Raw genomic sequence first — 21084 nt, 5'->3', positions numbered from 1 at the left:
TCGTATCAAATTCTGGAGTGGAGACAACCTACGTGATATTGATAGACGGTGTTGAGAATGTTCGGATCCTTGCTGAAGTTCTGGACATTTTGTCGCCACAGATTGGCCGGCGAAAGGACTAAACAATTGTATTCTGGGAAAATATCGTCCTTCATTGATCTTTTCACGTTCTCCACGTGTAAGCAGATGTGGTCCAAAGAGATTTTGCTGGAAAAAAATAGAATTCATTAAGATACGTAACAAGTCGGGAAACGGGAAGCTTGATGCATAAGGTATAAAAGGTTTTGTATTTCCCTATGTGAGGAGCATAACGCAATTCTCCATTGACTGGAGATATTTAAATTGCTCAGTTCTGCCAATGGCACTAACCTGCCCAGAACTGAACGATTTCAATATCTCGGGTCAATGCTATCAGCCAATGGAGAACTGCATAATGAAATTACTTCACGCATTAACGCAACCTGGATGAAGTGACATTCCACAACTGGTATTCTTTGTGATCGACGTATCAGCGCTCGTCTCAAATCTAAAATTTACTACAATGTCGTCCGTCTGCCACTCTCTATAGTTCTGAGTGTTGGCTGACTATAAAAGACAATGAACGGCGTCTTGCGGTAACGGAGAAAGATATTGCATTGCACTGGTGGCGTGACACGTTTTGTTCACGTCCGAAATGAGAATATCCGCGATCGATATCGGGTTGTACCGATCGTATAAAAACTGCAAGTGAGGCGTTTTCGATAGTGTGGTCACGTAATTCACTCTAACGAGAATTCGCTTCCCAATATTGGTCTGAACATCGAAGTCAGTGGTCAAAGGGTAGTATAGGTCCCAGGGCGAAACGTGGCTTGGTACCCACGATGGAGCATAAAATCTGGGAAATGCCTGCTGAACCAACACCAACAGCTCTACTACCAAACCCTATCTCCACCTCCACGTGGTGACCGCTGGGAGCTCTTTCTTAACGGAATAACGATTTGTGCATTTTCTCATGGAACGTGCGCTCCCTGTACAGAGATGAAGCTGATAAGCAGCTAGCCGATACCCTGTCCCAATATAGGGCTGATATAACAGCGTTGCAAGAGATGCGATGGACAGGGACCGGTTTCCTGGAGAAGAGCCACTACACCATATATTATAGCGGTCATCCAGTAAACCATGCGCTCGGAGTAGGTTTCTTAGTCAGCCAAAAAATGAAACCTGCTGTTATCGGCTTTGAAAACATAAGCGAACGGCTATGCACTCTGCGCTTGCGAGGCAAGTTTAGAAATATAAGCCTCATAAACGTTCACGCCCCTACAGAGGAGACTGCAGAGTCGGAGAAGGATACCTTCTACGAGGCAGTAGAACGAACCCTCGAAGCCTGTCCCAGATATGATATCAAAATCATACTTGGGGATTTTAACAGCCAAGTAGGGAAGGAGCCCGTATTCAGGCGATACGTTGGCTCCCATAGCTTACATGAAAATACAAATAATAACGGACTGCGGACTATTCAATTAGCAGGGTCACACGAAATGGTTGTTGGAAGTACCTGGTTTGCGCGGAAAGCGGTCCACAAACATACGTGGGCCTCTCCAGACGGGACCACTTTCAACCAAATTGACCACGTGTTGATCGAACGCCGCCACCTCTCAGCCTTGATGAATGTCAGAACATATAGGGGGGCCAATATAGACTCGGATCACTATCTCGTTGGCATGGTGCTCCGAGCTCGAATAACAATACCACCTAGAATCCCCTCTGACAATCAGATGAGAGTGAACACTGAAGCCATCCACAACACAACCCTCCGCGACACCTATAAGAGGGAAATGGATGCCGCAATAACCGCAGTCAACAGAGGACCTGGAGATGAAGCATCAACAAATGATCTTCACAATCACCTGAAGAACGTTATCATGGACACGGCCACAAACATGCTTGGCCCCAGCCGCAAAAGGAGTCGGAACGGCTGGTTTGACGATGAATGTAAGCTAGCAACGGAATGGAAGAATGCTGCATACCGAATAATGTTGCATTCTCAAAGAACGCGGGCACGCGCAGAGACTTATCACGAACTCCGTCGAGCGGAGAAGCGACTTCACACACGGAAAAAGGAAGCCTGGGAGAACCAACAAGTCTGTGAACTAGAAATGTACAGGGAGCAACCGCACCAGGCGCGGAAGTTTTACCAACAAGTCAGCAGGATGAAACCTTATACACCTCGATGCTCATCCTGCCGAGACAAAGAGGGAAATCTGATTTCCGACAGAATGAGCATATTAGAGCGATGGGTTGAGTACTTTGATGAGCTACTGAACAACCAGAACATCGGCGAGTTGGAGGTCCCGCCAACTGAAGACGACGGACAAATACTGCCACCACAAGTTTAGGAGAAACAGTCCGTGCAATTCATCGGCTAAAAAGTCATGTCGCCAGGAGCCGATGGAATTACAGCCGAATTAGTTAAATATGGAGGCGACCAGTTACACCAAGTGGTTCATCAACTTGTGCTCAAGGTATGGGACAGCGAATCAATGCCTGACGATTGGCAACGAGGCATTATCTGTCTCATACATAAAAAGGGAGATATCACACAGTGCAGCAATTATAGAGGTATCACGCTGTTGAGTACCATCTATAAGATATTCTCCACTATCTTGCTAGATCGGATAGCCCCATACGCCCAGAACATCATTGGCCCATACCAAAGAGGCTTCACTCCAGGCAAATCAGCAACAGATCAGATTTTCTCTCTGCGGCAAGCGATGGAAAAACTGTTGGAATATGGACAACAGTTGCACCATCTGTTCATCGACTTTAAAGCAGCCTATGATAGCATAGCCAGGGTAAAACTGTACACGGCCATGAGAGAATTCGGTATCCCGACGAAATTAATAAGACTGACTAGGCTGACTCTGACCAATGTGCGAGGCCAGATAAAAGCAGCAGGATCACTCTCAAGACCATTCGACATCGACAACGGTCTACGACAAGGGGATGCGCTATCATGCGTCCTCTTTAACCTGGCCGTCGAGAAAGTGATCCGTGATGCTTAGGTAAATGCAAGAGGTACGATCCTCTTCAAGTCCACACAACTACAGGCCTATGCTTACGATATCGGCATCATCCAGATCGAGCAGGCGGTAATTGGCGCGAGATCTTGGGCTGCACATCAATGAAGGCAAGAAAAAATATATGGTGGCAACGTCAGCACCGAAGACAAATCAACCAACAACATCAAACCGCACTGGTCAAACACAAACACGAACAAGAATAAGGATAGGAGAATACAACTTTGAGACCGTTGACAATTTCTCCTATCTAGGGTCGAAAATCACAACCGATAACAACTACGATGATGAAATCCGCGCACGGTTGTTGTCAGCCAACAGAGCCTATTTCAGCTTACAAAGACTGTTCCGCTCGAAACGTCTCACCATAGGGTCAAAGCTCTTACTGTACCAGACTATGATCTTGCCAGCCCTCATGTATTCCTCGGAAACTTGGGTTCTTAGCAAGAAAAATTGCGGACTCTTGGCCGCGTTCGAGAGAAGAATCCTCCGAAGAATTTTTCGCCCCCTACATGAGGATGGACGATTCCGTAGCCTACACAATGACGAAATCTATGAGCGATACCATGACCGTCCGGTTGTGGATAAAATCCGTCTCAATAGGTTACGGTGGGCGGGTCACTTAATCCGTATGGATGATGATCCCACCCAGAAAGTCTATAAGGGCAATATCTATGGTAGAAAAAGAAGACGAGGCAGACCCTGCCTAAGATGGAGCGATGGCGTGGGTCAGGACGCCAGACAGCTTTTAGGGATATCGAATTGGTGGACCTCGGCTTGAAACCGGGATGTCTGGAGTTCCTTATTAAGGCAGACCTAGACCGGATACCGGTTGTTGCGCCGTTGATGATGATGATCGAAATCAGTGGTAAGCAACCAAAAAGCCGGCTGAAACCACGGTGGCTTGATAAAATGTATGGGGATTTAAAGGCCTCGCGATTACATCCTGATCAGGCATTTGATGAAATAAAGTAGCGAAACTGATCACGACGAGCCGATCCCGTTTGTGAACGGGACAAAGGCTGAAGAAAAAGAAGAAGATATGAGGAGCGACGAGTGCACAGCATCTACGTGTCGCATAGCTAAAAATTCCATTGTCCTCTATTTTTTAAAAAGCGATTTAAATAAATAGTATTGATAATAGTCAACCTTATACGCTTCACGCTCTGAGCTTAATATTATTAGCAAATGCGAAGAATTTAACCTACATGAGATAGAAAAAGGGCTGGAGAGAATTAGATTATTCTTGAATGAAATTTCAATATTTCACTTGAATGTCAATTATTCCCGTTAATTATGACGTCAGCATCTTATTTGCATGGCTTTGGAAGCAGTTAATTCGCGCGAAATTGCTAAGTTTGAACTGCTATAACTTTGGCGTTATCGGCTAGATTTCCATGAAATTTAGCACGTATATAGGAAATATTATCCTCTATGCTGGTGCAAAATTCGGAAGTCCTAGGATGAATTTTAGGGGGATTTTCCAGTAAATTTCTAAAAGTTAGTAATATACTATTAGTTAGTTTATTTGAGCAGATATCGGAGTGGGACATATTTTGAGGCCTAGATTTCATCGAAGTGCACCACCATGATTTTTTTTCGGATTTTTAGGTTGGGTATTTTCCGAAAATGAGTCCTGTCTCACCTTATGTGGGTACATTTTGACTGCTTACTCACGCACTTTGCAATTCACGCCGAAACTAATATCAGTCTCAGAAAGTACAAATCGAGACCTTTCATTTGATGCCTTACACGACTATATCCGGTGAAAAAATTTTTTGAATCCCCTATTTGCATGTATGGGGAGCCCTCCTTTAAACTCCACCTAAATTTATCCCACTCGCTGTATGCGTAGGATTTCATAGTTCCCATCTATCCACCAAATTTCGTTCGGGTCGGTTTAGCCGTTTTGGAGAAAAGTGCGTGTGGCAGACAAACATTGAATCGGTTTTAATAAGGTTTTGTTTTACACAAAACCTTAATAAAAAGTATATTCTAGAAGAATTGCAGTTAGAAAGTGAAAAAAATCCATTCAAAGTTATCTCTCTTCCAACTTTTTAGGAGCTATGATTGAAGCATTGCTTGCAGAATTACCGAAGATACAAGATGACCTCTGCTTGATTTTTACTTTGTTCAAAATCAAAATACACATTTGCACTTTTTAGATAGTGTTTTGAGTGTTTCAAGAAATATAACACCGTCCTCCGAAGAGAATCCACCCTAATGAGGACCTACGAGCATGTCTCGAGGTCCCTGATAGTGTCGACCTCTGACGTCTTATGTCGGGAAGATAGAGACGGCCACAGTTCCGAAACCACATCCGTGGCCAGACGCAGCATGCTGGAGTCGCTTAACCCTGCCCTGATATCCAGCACAGGGTCGGCGGGAAGCCGCAAGACTCTCCCCGTACACCATCTCTGCGGCGCCTGTGAACTCCTCTCGTTGAGTTGTGCGAAGACCGAGAAGGACAAAAGGCAAGGATTGCAATCACGAAGGATCGTTTCGAGCCATTAAGATGGCCTTTAGCATCCGGTGCCAGCGTTCCAACATACCATTGGGCTGCGGATGGTATGCAGTAATCCTATGATGTTTGAAACCTAGGAGTTTACCTAACTCCGAGAAAAGACCAGACTCAAATTGCATTCCCTGGTCTGTGATGATTATGGCTGGTACACCAAAGCGCGGGATCGATTCTCGAAAGAGGGTTTCAGCGTATGATTATGCAGTAATATCAGTCAGAAGTATGGCTTCAGGCCACCGCATAAACCTCTCAATTATTGTAAGGTAATACTTGTATCTGTGCGAATCCTGCAAAGGGTCAATGATGTCGAGGAGAATAATGTGGAAGCACTTGGTCGACAGAGGGAATGTAGACGCTGTAATTATGCTGAGGTTGGTCGAGTTGTTTCGCAAAGAAGCTCAACGGTTACCAAATTTGGTTCACCCGTTGGTAAAGACCGGCAACTACCGCTGTATCTGAGGTATTAAATAACACGGCTAGGAGTGCATCTGACCAATGAAATGACAGAAGAGTAGCATCAACAGGCTGTTGTTTGACAGTTTCAAACGCCTGGACGCAACCTCGCGGGACCCTCTTGTTTTGGACCCAGACAAGTAAGCCTTGAAGAAACGACAATAGAAATTTAACATGCTCAAGAACCTTCGCAGATCCTTCACCGTGGTTGACAAGGGAAAGTTTTTGATCTCTTCAACTTTGTATGGGTCTGGTTAAATTTCGTCAGAAGTGATCACGTGGCCGAGAAGTTTCACCTGCTTCTGTATGAATTTGCATTTTTCAACGTTTAGGACGAGCCCGGCCTCAAGGAGACGTTGAAAAATGCTCTCGAGATGGTCCATATGCTCAGATTCGGAAGAAGTGGCGACCAAAACATCATCCATATAGACGAAACAGAAGTTTAAGTTTCGCAGGACAGAATTAATGAGCCTCTGCAAAGTTTGCACAGATAAAAAGGCATCCGTATGAACTCGAAGAGTCCGGAGCTACAGGTATTTGATGGCTAAGTTCAAGGTCAAGAAAATACGCCAGTTGGCGAGGTTGTGCGCAAAGTTGTGGATGAGTGGTATAGGATAGTGATCTGGAATGATTTCGAGCATTCAGACGTCTGCAATATCCACATGGTTTCCATTCGTCGTTGACCTTTGCGAACAGGTGTAGTAGAGAAGGCCAGCAGCTATTTGATGGTCTCCAAATACCTGTGTCGAATTCTTTCTTAGCAACTGCGAGCTTCTATGGTGGTAATGGACGCACTTTCGAGAAAATATGAGAGCCAATATACAGTATACATCATGCTTAGCTGGCTGCGAGAGATTACTTTCGGTAGTTATATTGTATTTTTGAAGAAGCGCGCGAATCCGAGGGTCGGCTACTTCTTGAAAAATTGTTGACAATAGATTATGGTCTTGAATGAAATGCTCTAACACACTTCAAAGCCCTGATCCAATTATATAAGTCTGTAACAACCACAAGGCCTCCATTAGCCATTTGGCTTATGGACAATATGGAATGGAGATGACCAACAGCTATTGGAAGGCTTACAAATACCCTGTTTCATGAGAGTATCGAACACTTTCTTTGCAACAGCTAGCCTACCAATCAAAAAGTAATTTGGCAGAATCTGACGCCGTCTTCACCAAGTTATTATAGACCAATGAGGATCAGATTTGTGCATGAAACAAAAGACATGACGAATGAAGAAATAAATTAATTCAAAAATAAAATAAGCCAACTGGAGCCGAAAAAAGTGATTGGAAAAAAATCGACATGTTTTTACGAAGCACCAATTGCTGATGGCAATGGTAGATGGTAAAGTATGCAATGCTGCATCAGACAATATATCTACCCAAAGGTGCTACATCTGCTACACTTCGCAAAAAAACTCCCATGATTTGGCGTTATCTGAGACTAAACTAACCGAAGAAAATTTAGAGTTTGGTTTATCGAATTTGCATGCCAGGATAAGATTTTTTGAGACACTCCTTCAAGATTTAGGATTGAGCTTGAACTTATCGTTGATGTCGCTAAGCCGTGGGCGAAACCTTGTTCCAAAGGGGACCCAGCCTAGATCACGGATATGCAAGAATTTTTACGCTACGATGGCGGAAAATAAGCCGACGGAGGGGCTGGACGAAATCCTAGAAAATTGAAAATTTCCACGACCCCCGACAAAATGGCGAAAAATGCAAAATCCTTGGATTTCTGTGGGCGACACCTTGTTCAAAAGGGGACGCACCCCAGATCATGGATATGCAAGAATTTTCATGCTTCGATTGCGGCAAGGCGAGATATGGCCGAAAATAGGCCGCCGGAGAGGCTGGTCGAAATTCTAGAAAATTGAAAATTCTGACGACCCCCGGGTCGACAAAATGGCAAAAAATGCAAAATCGTTGGATTTCCGTGGGCGATATATTGTTCGAAAGGGGACGCAGCCCAGATCACGGATATGCAAGAATTTTCACGCTACGATGGCGGGAAGACGGAATATGATGGAATATAGGTCGCCGGAGGGACTGGCCGAAATCCTAGAAAATTAAACTTTTCCAAATGGCGAAAAATACAAAATCCTTGGATTTCCGTGGGCGATACCTTGTTTAAAAGGGGACGCAGCCCAGATCACGGATATGCAAGAACTTTCACCATCAGACCATCATTTTTCTTCACTCTCAAAATAAAGATGTTGCTTTACAGTTTCATGATATGACTGAATTTCAGTCTAAACAGGGGAAAGTGGAGCTCTATATGGTGACTTCTCTTGAGCACATTCAGACTCTTGTTGTCCAGTTCGAATACCAAGTTGAAACAAGAAAGGAAAGATGAGAGAAAACTTGATTAATCCGCAAAATGGTTTATGCGTTCCTCAGTCGCTAGCATTGGAAAGCAGAGGGTCCTTTAAGAAAACACCCGAGCTATTATCATTCCCTTCACTTTTAGTTTGTATCGATTTCTGTTGGAAGTTATCGTGATGCCATTGTTTCTGGAAAACATTTTGGTAGAATAACTGAAGATTAAAAGCAATAAACGCTGCGCGGTTACTCATGGAGAAACACCGTGAGAAGCATCGACCTCTTTACATTGCCTTTCTGGATCTAGAGAAAGCGTTTGACCGTGTATCACACGAACTCATCTGGTATGCTTTACGACAACACTTCGTGCCAGAAGAACTCGTGCGCTGAGTTCAATTGCTCTACCATGATCCGAAAAGTAAAGTTCGAAGTATGGCGGGTGTATCAAAACCGCTTCGTGTTTTTGTTGGTGTTTATCAAGAAAGCGCCCTCTCACCACTCCTCTTTGTCCTTGTTATGGACACCGTCACACGGGATATCCAACGTCCGGCGCCCTACACGCTGCTTTATGCAGATGATGTTTTCCTAGCATCTGATAGCAAAAATGATCTCGAGCAACTTATTCAAAAATGGAATGATCGCCTCATGCAACACGGTCTCAGATTGAATTTAAACAAAACTGAATTTTTGACGACCGATCTCCATGAAACATGGCCAATCACTGTCAGCGGCAGTGATCTGCCCAGAACTGAGCGATTTAAATACCTCGGGTCAACGCTATCAGCCAATGGAGAGCTGCGTTATGAAATTGCTTCACGCATTAACGCAACCTGGATGAAGTGGCGTTCCACAACTAGTGTTCTTTGTGATCGATATATCAACGAACGTCTCAAATCTAAAATTTACCGCAATGTCGTCCGTCTTGTCGCCCTCTCTGGTTCTGAGTGTTGGCCGATTATAAAAGACAATGAACGGCGTGTTGCGGTAATGGATACGAACATATTGCGTTGGCCTAGTGGCGTGACACGTTTTGATCACATCCGAAATGAGGATATCCGCGATCGATATGGGATTGCACCGATCGTGGAAAAATTACGAGAGAGGCGTCTTCGATGGCATGATCACGCAATTCGTGCTAACGAGAATTCACTTACCAAGATTGGTTTGAACATCGAAGTCGATGGTAAACGACCAAAAGGCAGGCCGAAACAACGGTGGCTTGATATGCTGGATGGGGAGTTAAAAGCCTCGAGATTGCACCCAGATCAGGCATTCAATATAGCCAAATGGCGAAACCGATCACGACGAGCCGACCCCGCTTGTGAACGGGACAAAGGCTGAAGAAAAAGAAGAAGTTTAGGATTTTTGGTCTTGCATCCGATGGCCTTTCAGCATAAACTATGAACTCGACATGGAGTGCGGCCAAGGGCTCATTATAAATTAAGTTCACTTCCCCAGTTGCTAAGCTTCTCCTGGCTATTGGATGTATGAGTCGCCCTATCAAGGGAAAATTCAATTGCTCATTTGGCTAGCCTTTCAATTTCAATTCAAACTTCATGAAAAATTTCCTATGGTATTGATTAATAACAGTTCGTTCGGAAACATGACTAAGTTCCAGGAGATAAACATCTCATGGAGTTGATGTCTCTATCCTGCGTGGTTCCACTCTAAATTTATGACACGATAGTATGCGCGGACCATGAATTCATTCAATTGGTTTGTTCAAACCATACGATGCTTAGATATTTCGTTCTTGGTGGATAACGGCATAATCATCCACACTTGTAAAGGCAAAGAGCTATCCTGGTATTGTTCAGCGATTCTCCACGGTGGTGGATATTGTCTTCATGTCTCTGGGATTCTATCAAAAGACTTTAATTGAATCTTCTCTATTTCTTTCCCCCGCTACTAAAGGGGAACATTTGAAGAGTTAGGTAAGTGGGTAGGCATCAGTCGCAACAAGCTCGTAAAACCATTACTGCTGTGAGAAAGGCAAGAGGAACAGAATCCAGTCGACTCAGATTTTCAGAGCAAATCATAGCGGAAAGATAGCAGTTGCTTCACTCTACAACCAGAGATCCCTAAGAATTGTTTACTTAGGGTTTGAAGTTTTCTCTAGCTATAGCTGAATGATCGCAAAAGAAGTACCTGAGGGTTTCTCCGCAACCTCGGCAATGCGAATTGTAGAGTATACCAAATCTAGCGGCCAGTGCTCCGAACAAGCCACCGCAATCCAGGAGAATTTCCAAGTGTCTGGCCCAAAAACCCTTCCGATCATCCTCGATTTGGTGCAGGTAGCCTTTGCCATCTAAATTCAGCGGTTGTTAAGTACTGCGATTAGATTCCACCCTTCACACCCCGCAGCAGGACACTGCCCCCACCAAGGAACACCGCCTGAAAATCCTTTCGCTCGTTCATCCCATTTTCTATGACCAGAGAATTATTTTAGCAGGGCTGCTTAGACTGTTCATCGTGTCCCAACCGGGGGATGTCACCACTGTTAATGATTACATTATTCTTGGGGCTCAGACCATGCCCCAGGCATCGACAGGCTCCTGGAATCACAAATACCTCCGCTTGGAATACACTGGCGAATTTCAGATGATCGTATTACTCTACTGCACTGTGCGTATTCGATAAAACTCCCGAGAATTTAGACCCGTGGGTGAACCGAACCCACAGTGAGATTGATTACTTCCTTACCCAATTTCTAAGCGGGCATGGAGGTTTTCAGTCTTACCTGCACAGGATTGGGAAGACGCGATCGCAATGGAGTGGCGGATGACGCGGAACTCTTGCGAGAGGTGGGACGGCTTTCGTCAACAGCTTTATGCAGACACATAGGAGCTCTCTCCAGACAACATTGTGAGAGAGATGCTGAAAAGCGTTGGCAGCTGAAATCGTATTGCGCATTATGTCCCAAGCCCAGGTAAAGGAGGAGAGTTTGAGGCAACGTACTCTGTACTATCCTCAGTAAAACAAAAATAAAATGCTGAGATCAGGGAAAGAGATAAATAGAGTATAGTTGGAGTTATTCTACTATGCTAAACCCTACCTGATCTCTCTTGGTGACAGGCCCCGCGACAGGTCGACCAAGAAAATGCATAGAATGTCGTCACAAACATGATGATCGGATTAAGTCACAGGCTTCGGAGAAATGCTAGGGCGTCCACCTCAGTCGACGCGGCAGGACGGGCCCCGGTCCTGTCGAGAAATGGGCAAGGGTTCTTGACACATGGACGGCGTCAGGACGTAAGCAAGTTAGTCCGCACACAACGAACAAAACAAATACGTGTCTGCACGCTAAATGTTGGTACCCTAACTGGAAAGACGGAGGAACTCGCAAGAGCCCTTCGGAAAAGGTGCATTGACATCTGCGCTCTGCAAGAAACCCGATGGTCTGGTTCCAAAAGCTGCGACATTGAACGCGAACGCGGTAAAAATGGCTACAAACTTCTCTATTTTGGTGACCCACACACTCAATATGGTGTTGGCATTGCCATCTCAGAGGGTTTCCGTGATGCCATTAAAGAAGTCGAACGATTTGATGATCGGCTGATGAAGCTCACCATTATATCAACTGATCGCACTATTCACTTCTTCACCGCGTATGCACCACAGACAGGCCGACCTGATGCCGAGAAAGATGCCTTCTGGCAACTTCTCGATGAAAAGACTTGTCACGTGCCTGCTGACGATTACATAATCATTGCCGGCGACCTTAATGGTCATGTGGGTGAAAAGGCAGACGGTAACAGGTGCCATGGGGGAAAGGGGTTCGGAGCGCGCAACGAAGGTGGCGAGCGTATAATCGATTTTGCGGACACCCATGACCTTGTACTTATGAATACATGGTTCATCAAACGATTGTCTCATCTTCCCACATTTTATAGTGGGAACAATAAAACGCAAATCGACTATATTCTCATAAGACGCCAACATTTTACCACTATCACTGATTGCAAAGTCGTTCCCTATGAGACCATCGCACCTCAACATCGGCCGTTGATTGCCGTCCTGCGAATTAAGCCACCGATAAAACGGCGTGAGGAACGCACTGGCCCGCCGCGCATTAAATGGTGGCGATTTGGTGAGAAGAAAGAAGAAACGGTCTCACTCATACGATTGCCAACCATTACGAATGTGGAAGAATCATGGAACCAAATGAAAGACACGATCCACAAAGCGGCCTCTGCAACCCTCGGAGTCACCAAGCCGGGTAAGCGGTACATCAACCGAGATACTTGGCTTTGGAATGATGATGTTGAAATGAAGGTCCGTGAAAAGAAACGCCTCTACCACAAATTTCTCGACGATAAAACGCCTGCTAATTGGCAAATTTATAAGAATGCCAACCGGGAAGCAAAGAAAGCGGTCGCTGTCACCCGAGCGAACCATTTCAAAAATCTTTACGATAAACTGGACACTCGGGATGGCGAGAGAGATCTGTATTGACTTGCTAAAAGCCGTAATGAACGCACACAGGATATCGAACACTTCTGTTGTGTTAATGACAAGAATGGTACTTTGCTTACCAACCGTCGAGCCGCAATGGATAGATGGCGAGAATACTTCGAGCAGCTTTCAATTTGCTCATCCTCCACTTCCACAATCATTGCCGACATTTGGAGCAGTTCCACCAGTCAGCGCAACTGAAGTCGAGGAGGCAATAAAACAAATGAAATCGGGGAAAGCAACAGGACCTGACGACATCGCATCTGAGCTCTGGAATGCGAAGAGCTGGGACCCAACACTGTGGCTCAGTGAATTCTTTAACCGGGTTATTCAGGAAGGAAGAACACCATCTGACTGGCAAGAAAGTACCACTGTTCCAATATGGAAAAAGAAAGGTAGTCCAGCAGAATGTTCAAATTACCGTCCGATCCGGTTACATTCCCATACCATGAAGGTTTTTGAACGTATTCTTGACAACCGTATTCGCGAAATCGTTGAAATAACCGTGAATCAAGCCGGATTTGTCAAGAACTGCGGAACTGCTGACGCAATACACGCTGCGCGGTTACTCATGGAGAAACACCGTGAGAAGCAACGCCCTCTTTACATCGTCTTTCTGGATTTAGAGAAAGCGTTTGACCGTGTACCACACGAACTCATCTGATATGCTTTACGACAACACTTCGTGCCAGAAGAACTCGTGCGCTGAGTTCAATTGCTCTACCACGATCCGAAAAGTAAAGTTCGAAGTATGGCGGGTGTATCAAAACCGCTTCGTGTCTCTGTTGGAATTCATCAAGGAAGTGCCCTCTCACCACTCCTCTTTGTTCTTGTTATGGACACCGTCACACGGGATATCCAACGTCCAGCGCCCTACACACTGCTTTATACAGACGATGTTTTCCTAGCATCTGATAGCAAAAATGATCTGGAGCAACTTGTTCAAAAATGGAATGATCGCCTCATGCAACACGGTCTCAGATTGAATTTAAACAAAACTGAATTTTTGACGACCGATCCCCATGAAACAGGCACAATCACTATCAGCGGCAGTGATCTGCCCAGAACTGAGCGATTTAAATACCTCGGGTCAACGCTATCAGCCAATGGAGAACTGCGTTATGAAATTGCTTCACGCATTAACGCAACCTGGATGAAGTGGCGTTCCACAACTGGAGTTCTTTGTGATCGACGTATCAACGAACGTCTCAAATCTAAAATTTATCGCAATGTCGTCCGTCCAGTCGCTCTCTATTGTTCTGAGTGTTGGCCGACTATAAAAGACAATGAACGGCGTCTCGCGGTAATGGAGACGAAGATGCTACGTTGGACTAGTGGCGTCACACGTTTAGATCACATCCGAAATGAGGATATCCGCGATCGTTATTTGGTTGCACCGATCGTGGAAAAGTTGCGAGAGAGACGTCTTCGATGGTATGGTCACGCAATTCGTGCAAACGAGAATTCACTTGCAAAGATTGGTCTGAACATCGAAGTCGATGGTAAACGACCAAAAGGCAGACCTAAGCAACGGTGGCTTGATACGCTGGATGGAGATTTGAAAGCCTCGAGATTGCACCCAGATCAGGCATTCGATAGAGCCAAATGGCGAAGCCGATCACGACGAGCCGACCCCGCTTGGGAACGGGACAAAGGCTGAAGAAAAAGAAGAAGAAGAAGGTACATCATTCCCCCAGGAAACGGAGCTGTTTCTACAATGTTATACAAGGGACAGATTTAGTTTGTATCGATTTCTGTTGAAAGTTATCGTTATGCCACTGTTTCTAGAAAGCATTTTGTTAGAGTAACTGAAAATTTACAGCATTATGAGCAAAGCTGCTCACAGGATATTAGATACAACTTGCCGGATGTGTTGTCAATATGCGTCGCTATTGAACAAACCCATTCTTACAAGTTTCGGATATAACCGAACCAAACCAACAACAGAACATTGATCAAAGTTCTACGGAAAAAAAGCAGTGATAACCTAGTTATTGACTTCCTAAAAAGTTCACCAATTTCATCGCGCGCCACGCCACGCGCTGGCTGTGCCAAACTCATCTTGTATCGCCAAATTCATTACATAATCTTGACCAAGATTCAACGAGGCAAAGTGACACTTAGCCCACATAAAGACAATGCGTTTCATCTAAAAACCTACTCCCACAAGAATGTCCAGAACTGTATGACCAATCGTGCCACAGCAGACACAATTAGATCACCCAAAAGCAGAAATATGTAGAAAAATTGTTGAAAAAATACAGAGGAGTCGCAGAGCAGAGCAGACAACAAGCCAATCTTGGGATTTGCTAACTCAAAGTGAAGATCAAGAGATAAAGGCAACGAACGCCGGTCGAAAAAAATGTTTGTTCTGGAGGTCAAGGCCTCATTTGTTGATAAAACTTCACCCATAATTAAGAGTGCACTTCGTAACTAAGGAACCGTTTTCTCGTTGGGTTTCCATGGGAAAAATTGTGCTTCTCAGTAAGATTTTTCTTTGCCAGAAGGGAGTACTCAAAGGTCGATAAATTTTATATTTTCCTGCAAAATTGCAATATCAGTCACTCCAGCGTTCTCAGTGTAACCACCAAGAAAGGCCCAGACTGACATCGCACTTCCATTTACCTGTTAGGATCCTCATGGTTCCTCACAACTTCCAGCAGCTTGAAGACTTGATAAATTGGTCCCCGAAATGCATCCATCATCCGCAACTCGTCCTTCCACGGGTGCACGCTCGATTTCATGATGATTTGCTGAACATATATGAACGGACTGCTCTGAGCCCACGGGAATGGGGTATCCAAGGTCAAGTTGTTCATGCTCAAGAGGTTCTTGACTAGAGAAAAGTTCTTGTTCTGCTCCCCCGAAAATGACCCGTAAGCCATGCTCTCGGCCGTGGACGATGGCAAAATAACACGGGTCGGTATCGTGCCAGGAAGTGGGATGTTCAGTAGTGGATAGCTGGAAAAAACATGCAAGTTGGTGTTGTGCCTTGCATTTGGCAAAGGACGAAAATTAATCACCATGAAAAAATGATGACGACTATGGCTATGCTGGAGGCGCACGTCGGGTAGCTGGAGAGGAACAGGCCGTGCTTGTAGAACCACTGCGCCACCAAGTCCGGCAGTCCCCGCCGTCGTTCCCGCTTGCTCTGAGCACTCCTTCCCGCACGTTGGTCCCCCGCCGGCTGATTCGGGATGTTGTTCGACATCTTATCAGACTCGAGAATCTCCCGTTGCAATTAAACGTTTCAAAATCATACAAAATCCAGTAAAAACAATGCACTGTTCCACCGCATTTTCAACATTTACTGCGACTCACACGAATCGACCGGGTTGGCGCGCACTCGAATCAAAACAATCTCACTTTTCACATAAACAGTCTTGCATTCGCCTGCACTTCACGTTTTCACTTGCGAATTTGTTCGCAATTCTGTCGCGGCAATTATATCCGTCGTCGATGCCGTCTTCGTTCCTTCCGACCGCTCATAACCTCATTTGGCGCAAAATATCACAAAAAAAATTGGGAAAACGATTCACTCCGCAATACCGAAAGCTACCGCGACCTCGAGGCACCCGCAACAATGGTGATAACTCTGTCGCTACCGCATGAATCTCCGCTCGTGATTATCTAAAACTCAGATCTGGCTAATCAGAAACGTTCCTTTCCTACCGCTCAGCGAACCGTGTGTTTTTTTCGCCACAATTCGATGTCCGTATTTAATCTTCCAATCCCTACTTGTTTTTTATTGGCAGCCGATCTTCTTCCCGCTTGAACTTGACACTTTCCAAGTGGTTTGGTGTGTATTTCAGGTGCCTCGAAGCGTAGGCCAACAATGTTGACAGCCGACCAGAGTGGTGAAAACTACCAACAAACTCTTCCGAAACCGCTTCCATAGAAGAAGACAAGTTTGCGCGATTTATTTTCGTGGATTGTATCGTGAATAAATATTTGTGTTTTATGACTCCGCTCTACCGCCGAATTCCCTCGGGAGAAGTTCTCTTTGATTATTGAGTTTTGTTGAATTTGTTAGAAATGATATCGGTTCGGAAAATGGAAATTCTGGACGATGAAGAAGAAACGCCGATGATGGTTGACATGGAGTGCTGGGAGGACGAGCTAAGTCCTGAACAGAAAGCCGCATATAAACAACTCGAAAAAGAACACAAAATCGTCAAAAACGAACTGGATAAGATTGTCGGAATGGACAGCTGCAAAATGGTTTTCAATGGGTTGCAATTTAAAATTATTGAAGTTGATGGTCCGATTAGCAAGTTGCCGTCGGGATCACGGGAAAGGCGAAAACCCCCAACGCCGCCACCAACGTATAGACGTGACTCGAGGTATCGCGACGGCACCTTGAAGAAACGGGTAAGATTAGCTGTAGGTCCGGTTAGGTTTAAAAGGGTCGAATTTGTTTTTTTTTTTTTTTTGTGAAAAAGGCGGCAACAAGAAGGGCTGTTTTAACACCAACTCTTTCAGCAAAAAAACCCTTAATATCCAAAATTGTACAAGCCACCTTATTATCACTTCTTTTTATTGAAATTTCTATCCTGGGCATTGGTGGGAATCCCTTTTGTCAAGCTTGTATCTGTGTAACAGTGACACGTACAATGGCAGAGATTGGACGCTTCCGAAAGGGTGCAAGAGCATTAGAACGTTTCCATAAGGGCGCCAACTAAAATATCGAGAAACTACTATCAAGGCCTCAGTTCAAATTAGTTTCCCGCAACTGCCCACACGGGATCGAAGCAGTACGCCAAGCACTCATGAGGACCTCAGTAGAATACTCGGAGGTAACGAATCTTACAACCGTATTTCGTCCTGTGTCTCTTTGAAATGATGGGAGGCTTCGATCGAGGACTTCGTGGGGATCTTTGCAAGGTGGCTGCATCAGTTTCCATCCAGATTACCGGGCCCGCTGACCGTCGGGTAGTATCAAGTTCTCCCTATACACCAGCTCCGCAGGGTTGTACAAATTCCTCGCGATTGGCTGCCCGGGCAGCATTATAGTGGCCTTTTGGCATCCCATTGGATTGCGGGTGGTACGCTGTTGTCGCATGGCCTTCGAAGTCGAGAAATTTGTCTAGCTCAGAGGAAAGGAAGGATTCGAACTATTTTCCCTGGCCGGTGTTTATAAATACCGGCACACTCTCGACAGAGGGCTTCGATACAAGATTGCGCAATAATTTCTTTCAGAAGTATCGCCTCAGACCACCGCATTAACATATCAATGACAATAGCTGTGTGCAAAATCGTGGAGAGCGTTCCTTGTGGAAATCTTTTCTGAGGTTTCGCAGTATATATTTTGCGTTGAACTAAAGGCGAGAAATCCCTTAAGTGTGTTTTTAGAGTTGGCCCTTATGCTCTGAAGAACTGCGTTATCCTTCTCCGCCTCCGCGATTGCCAGATCGACCATGACAAAAATCTTGGCACAATCATATCCCCACCAGCTTGGTTGAGTTCCTCATTGGTAATCTTGACACCAATGTCAGACCTGGCCCCGATGCGCTTTCTAACCTCTTCCTCCTTAAATGTAGAAAGCACATTTCCCTCCTCCTGAGTATAATTTACAACAAAAGTCTAAGAGAATGCTACTTTCCCCATCTCTGGAAAGAGGCCCTTATCCTCAAGAACAGAGACCCTTCTCTTGCTATAAACTACCGCCCCATTTTCCTTCTCTCCCCTCGCTCCAAAATCCTGGAAAGATACGTCAACGACTGGTTGACCGCGCACATCGGTCACCTCATTGTCAAAGGGCAACATGGTTTCGTGAAACATAAATTTACGACTTCAAACCTTCTGGTCTTTACCAACTTTGTTGCTAAATGTTTTAATTCACGACAGGAAGTACATGCTATTTATACCGATTTCTCCAAAGCCTTTGATACCGTTAACCATAATATTCTCCTTCCTAAATTTTCATTACTAGACTTCCCTCCCTCAGTCATCTCCTGGCTTCTTTTCATGGTTACTCATCTCGTTCCTTCTCTTCTTCCTCTGGTGTTCCCCAAGGCTCTATTCTTGGTCCGCTACTCTTCCTGTTTTTTATCAATGACCTCGCCTCCATCCTCACCTACCCGTTTTTGCTTTACGCAGACGACATTAAATTATTTCTCTGTCTCGTCTCCTCTGGACTGTACTCTCTTACAGTCAAACCTTGATAATTTAGTCCATTGGTGTTCGGTCGACAAGCTAACACTGAATGTCAACAAATGCCACTGGATGCGCTATTCGCTTAAACCCTCCCCAACATCCTTTTCCTACTTTCTCAGTATACAACCCCTTTCACCTCGCTTCAATTCGTACTTCGTTAACATCATCAATAGAGCTTCCAGAATGTCTGGTTTTATCCTACGTTCCTTCTCCGGCTTTACCTCAAGTTAGCCCTCTTCTATTCCTTTGTCAGAAACATCCTTGAATATTGCTGTGTAGTCTGGTCCGCCTTCCGCATTCTTGATTGCCGCACTCTTGAAGTTGAACAACACAAATTTACCCGGACCCTCTTTTACAAAAAGAACCTTCCACGGGTTGACCATCCGTCACGACTCCGCACCCTCAATTTCCCCTCCTTGCAGCAACCTTTGACTCTATTTCCTTCTCTAGTTTTAAACGTAAAATAAGCCATTCATTTGCTCCTCCCTCTGAGGACAATATGTAATAAGGAATTTTGTTTTCTGTGTATTGCCCTCATTAAATAAATAAATAAATTGCTAACGGTCAGAAGTGACTCGTCATGACTGCGCCAGTCTGATGCATCGTTTCTCACGTTGACCGAAAGTCACATCAGACCTTGACAGGGATCACCAAATTCGACATACCAATTCGGATCACCTCAGATCAGGAAAGACATTTTGAACCGTTCGTTGCAACCTGACCGGCACAACTGACATTAAAACTATAGCACACCATTATGCAGCTAATTGTTAGCCCAACATTTTCATTGTCAGCTCAAAACCGCAATACGCTGTCCCAATAGCCGTTCGACGGAAGTATTACTTGTCGTGCTACTAGGCACGCGTACATTTTTGACAAAGATCTCGACCCAACAAGCACGGAGGTGGTGTATGTTCAACGATTACGCTTTCTTGACGAATTCTACTCACAGCTCTCGCAATATGAACATCACAGTGAAAAGCAAGTCTGATGTATTCATGTAATAAACACATCAAATTTACCGAAAAGATTTCATTGGATTTCTGCTGGCACTAATTCCTTGACAGCTAACCAAAATGATACAATAGAGAGTAGAGACACTTTCATCATCCATGCCAATGGGCGCTAGATTTCTTTAGCCCTCTTCGTGCAAACGGCAAGCTTGTAACGTTCTGAAAAATCTGTGGTGCCTAGAAGTAGATCGGCAAGTGGATACATAGCAGGTTGAACACCAAACTATCGTCACGTTAAAACTCCTGACTACACTAAGTTCAGAAAAGAATTAAGGAAAAACGGATAAAACAGTTGCTGGCATGTGACAACGACCCGAAAACGAGAAATACGCCTTCCGACTTGCTCTATCGCGCGACGATGATTTTTATCAACACTACCGCGCGAGAAAATTGGATTTGGAGGAGAGGACATACTCATTGTGTTAAGTCAATTCAAAATGAGTGTCATTGGTCAGCATTAACAAATCCCAAAATATATGATAATACATAATTGTCTGCATTGTTATCGTAAAAAGCTTTGCCATCCATTTGAACGTCAACTGCAACCACCATAAATGAATGAGGGGGCAATGATAAAAATAGCAAAAATATCTCCAAAGAGCTCTCTAGATCCGTTTGATTTCGTTTCCTAAATAGCCTAGGGCACTTCAGATTAATCTGTTGTCCTCTTTCAACTTTCTAGCTCTGGATCAACAAAATTACCTTCTTCTTGGTTTTTAGACTTTGTTCCGTTCAAAGCGGGGTCAGCTCGTTGTGATCGTTTGCGATCGTTTTGTTCTATAAAATGCCTGATTTGGATGCAATCGCGAGGCTTTCAATTCCCCATACAGCGTTGCAAGCCACCATTGTTTCGTCCCGCCTGTTGGTCGCTTATCATAGACTTCGATTATAACACCAACCCTGCAGAGTGAATTCTCACTTTTAACATTTTTCCACGATCGCAGATTCCTGATTTCTGATGTGATCAAGGCGTGTCACGCCAATAGTCTAACGGAACATCTTCGTCTCCATTACTGCAACATGCCATTCATTTTAGATTTGAGACGTTCGTTGATACGTCCATCACAAAGAACACCAGTTGTTGAACGCCACTTCATACAGGT

The 21084-nt window shown here is 44.7% G+C and overlaps 2 protein-coding genes across 2 annotated transcripts in view; one reads left to right on the top strand and one right to left on the bottom strand.

Annotated features, from left to right (window-relative positions):
* The window catches only part of LOC119653454 (sterol regulatory element-binding protein cleavage-activating protein), a 35925-nt gene extending 19337 nt beyond the window's left edge, over positions 1-16588 (bottom strand). The window contains exons 1-3 of the mRNA XM_038058063.1: positions 15836-16588; positions 15438-15773; positions 33-207 (exon numbers count right to left, since the gene is read on the bottom strand). Of these exons, the coding sequence (XP_037913991.1) occupies positions 33-207; positions 15438-15773; positions 15836-16023 (699 nt within the window). The 5' untranslated portion in view covers positions 16024-16588. The remainder of the gene's footprint in view (positions 1-32; positions 208-15437; positions 15774-15835) is intronic.
* An 86-nt stretch (positions 16589-16674) lies between these two features.
* Positions 16675-21084, top strand: part of LOC119653455 — a 31960-nt gene continuing 27550 nt past the window's right edge. Inside the window, exon 1 of the mRNA XM_038058064.1 lies at positions 16675-17183. Within this exon, the coding sequence (XP_037913992.1) occupies positions 16848-17183 (336 nt within the window). The 5' untranslated portion in view covers positions 16675-16847. The remainder of the gene's footprint in view (positions 17184-21084) is intronic.

Source organism: Hermetia illucens, chromosome 4, assembly GCF_905115235.1.
Source record: "Hermetia illucens chromosome 4, iHerIll2.2.curated.20191125, whole genome shotgun sequence".
NCBI classification, from domain to species: domain Eukaryota; kingdom Metazoa; phylum Arthropoda; class Insecta; order Diptera; family Stratiomyidae; genus Hermetia; species Hermetia illucens.
Note: the sequence above shows the minus strand (reverse complement) of the source record. Positions and strands in the feature narration are given on the sequence as shown.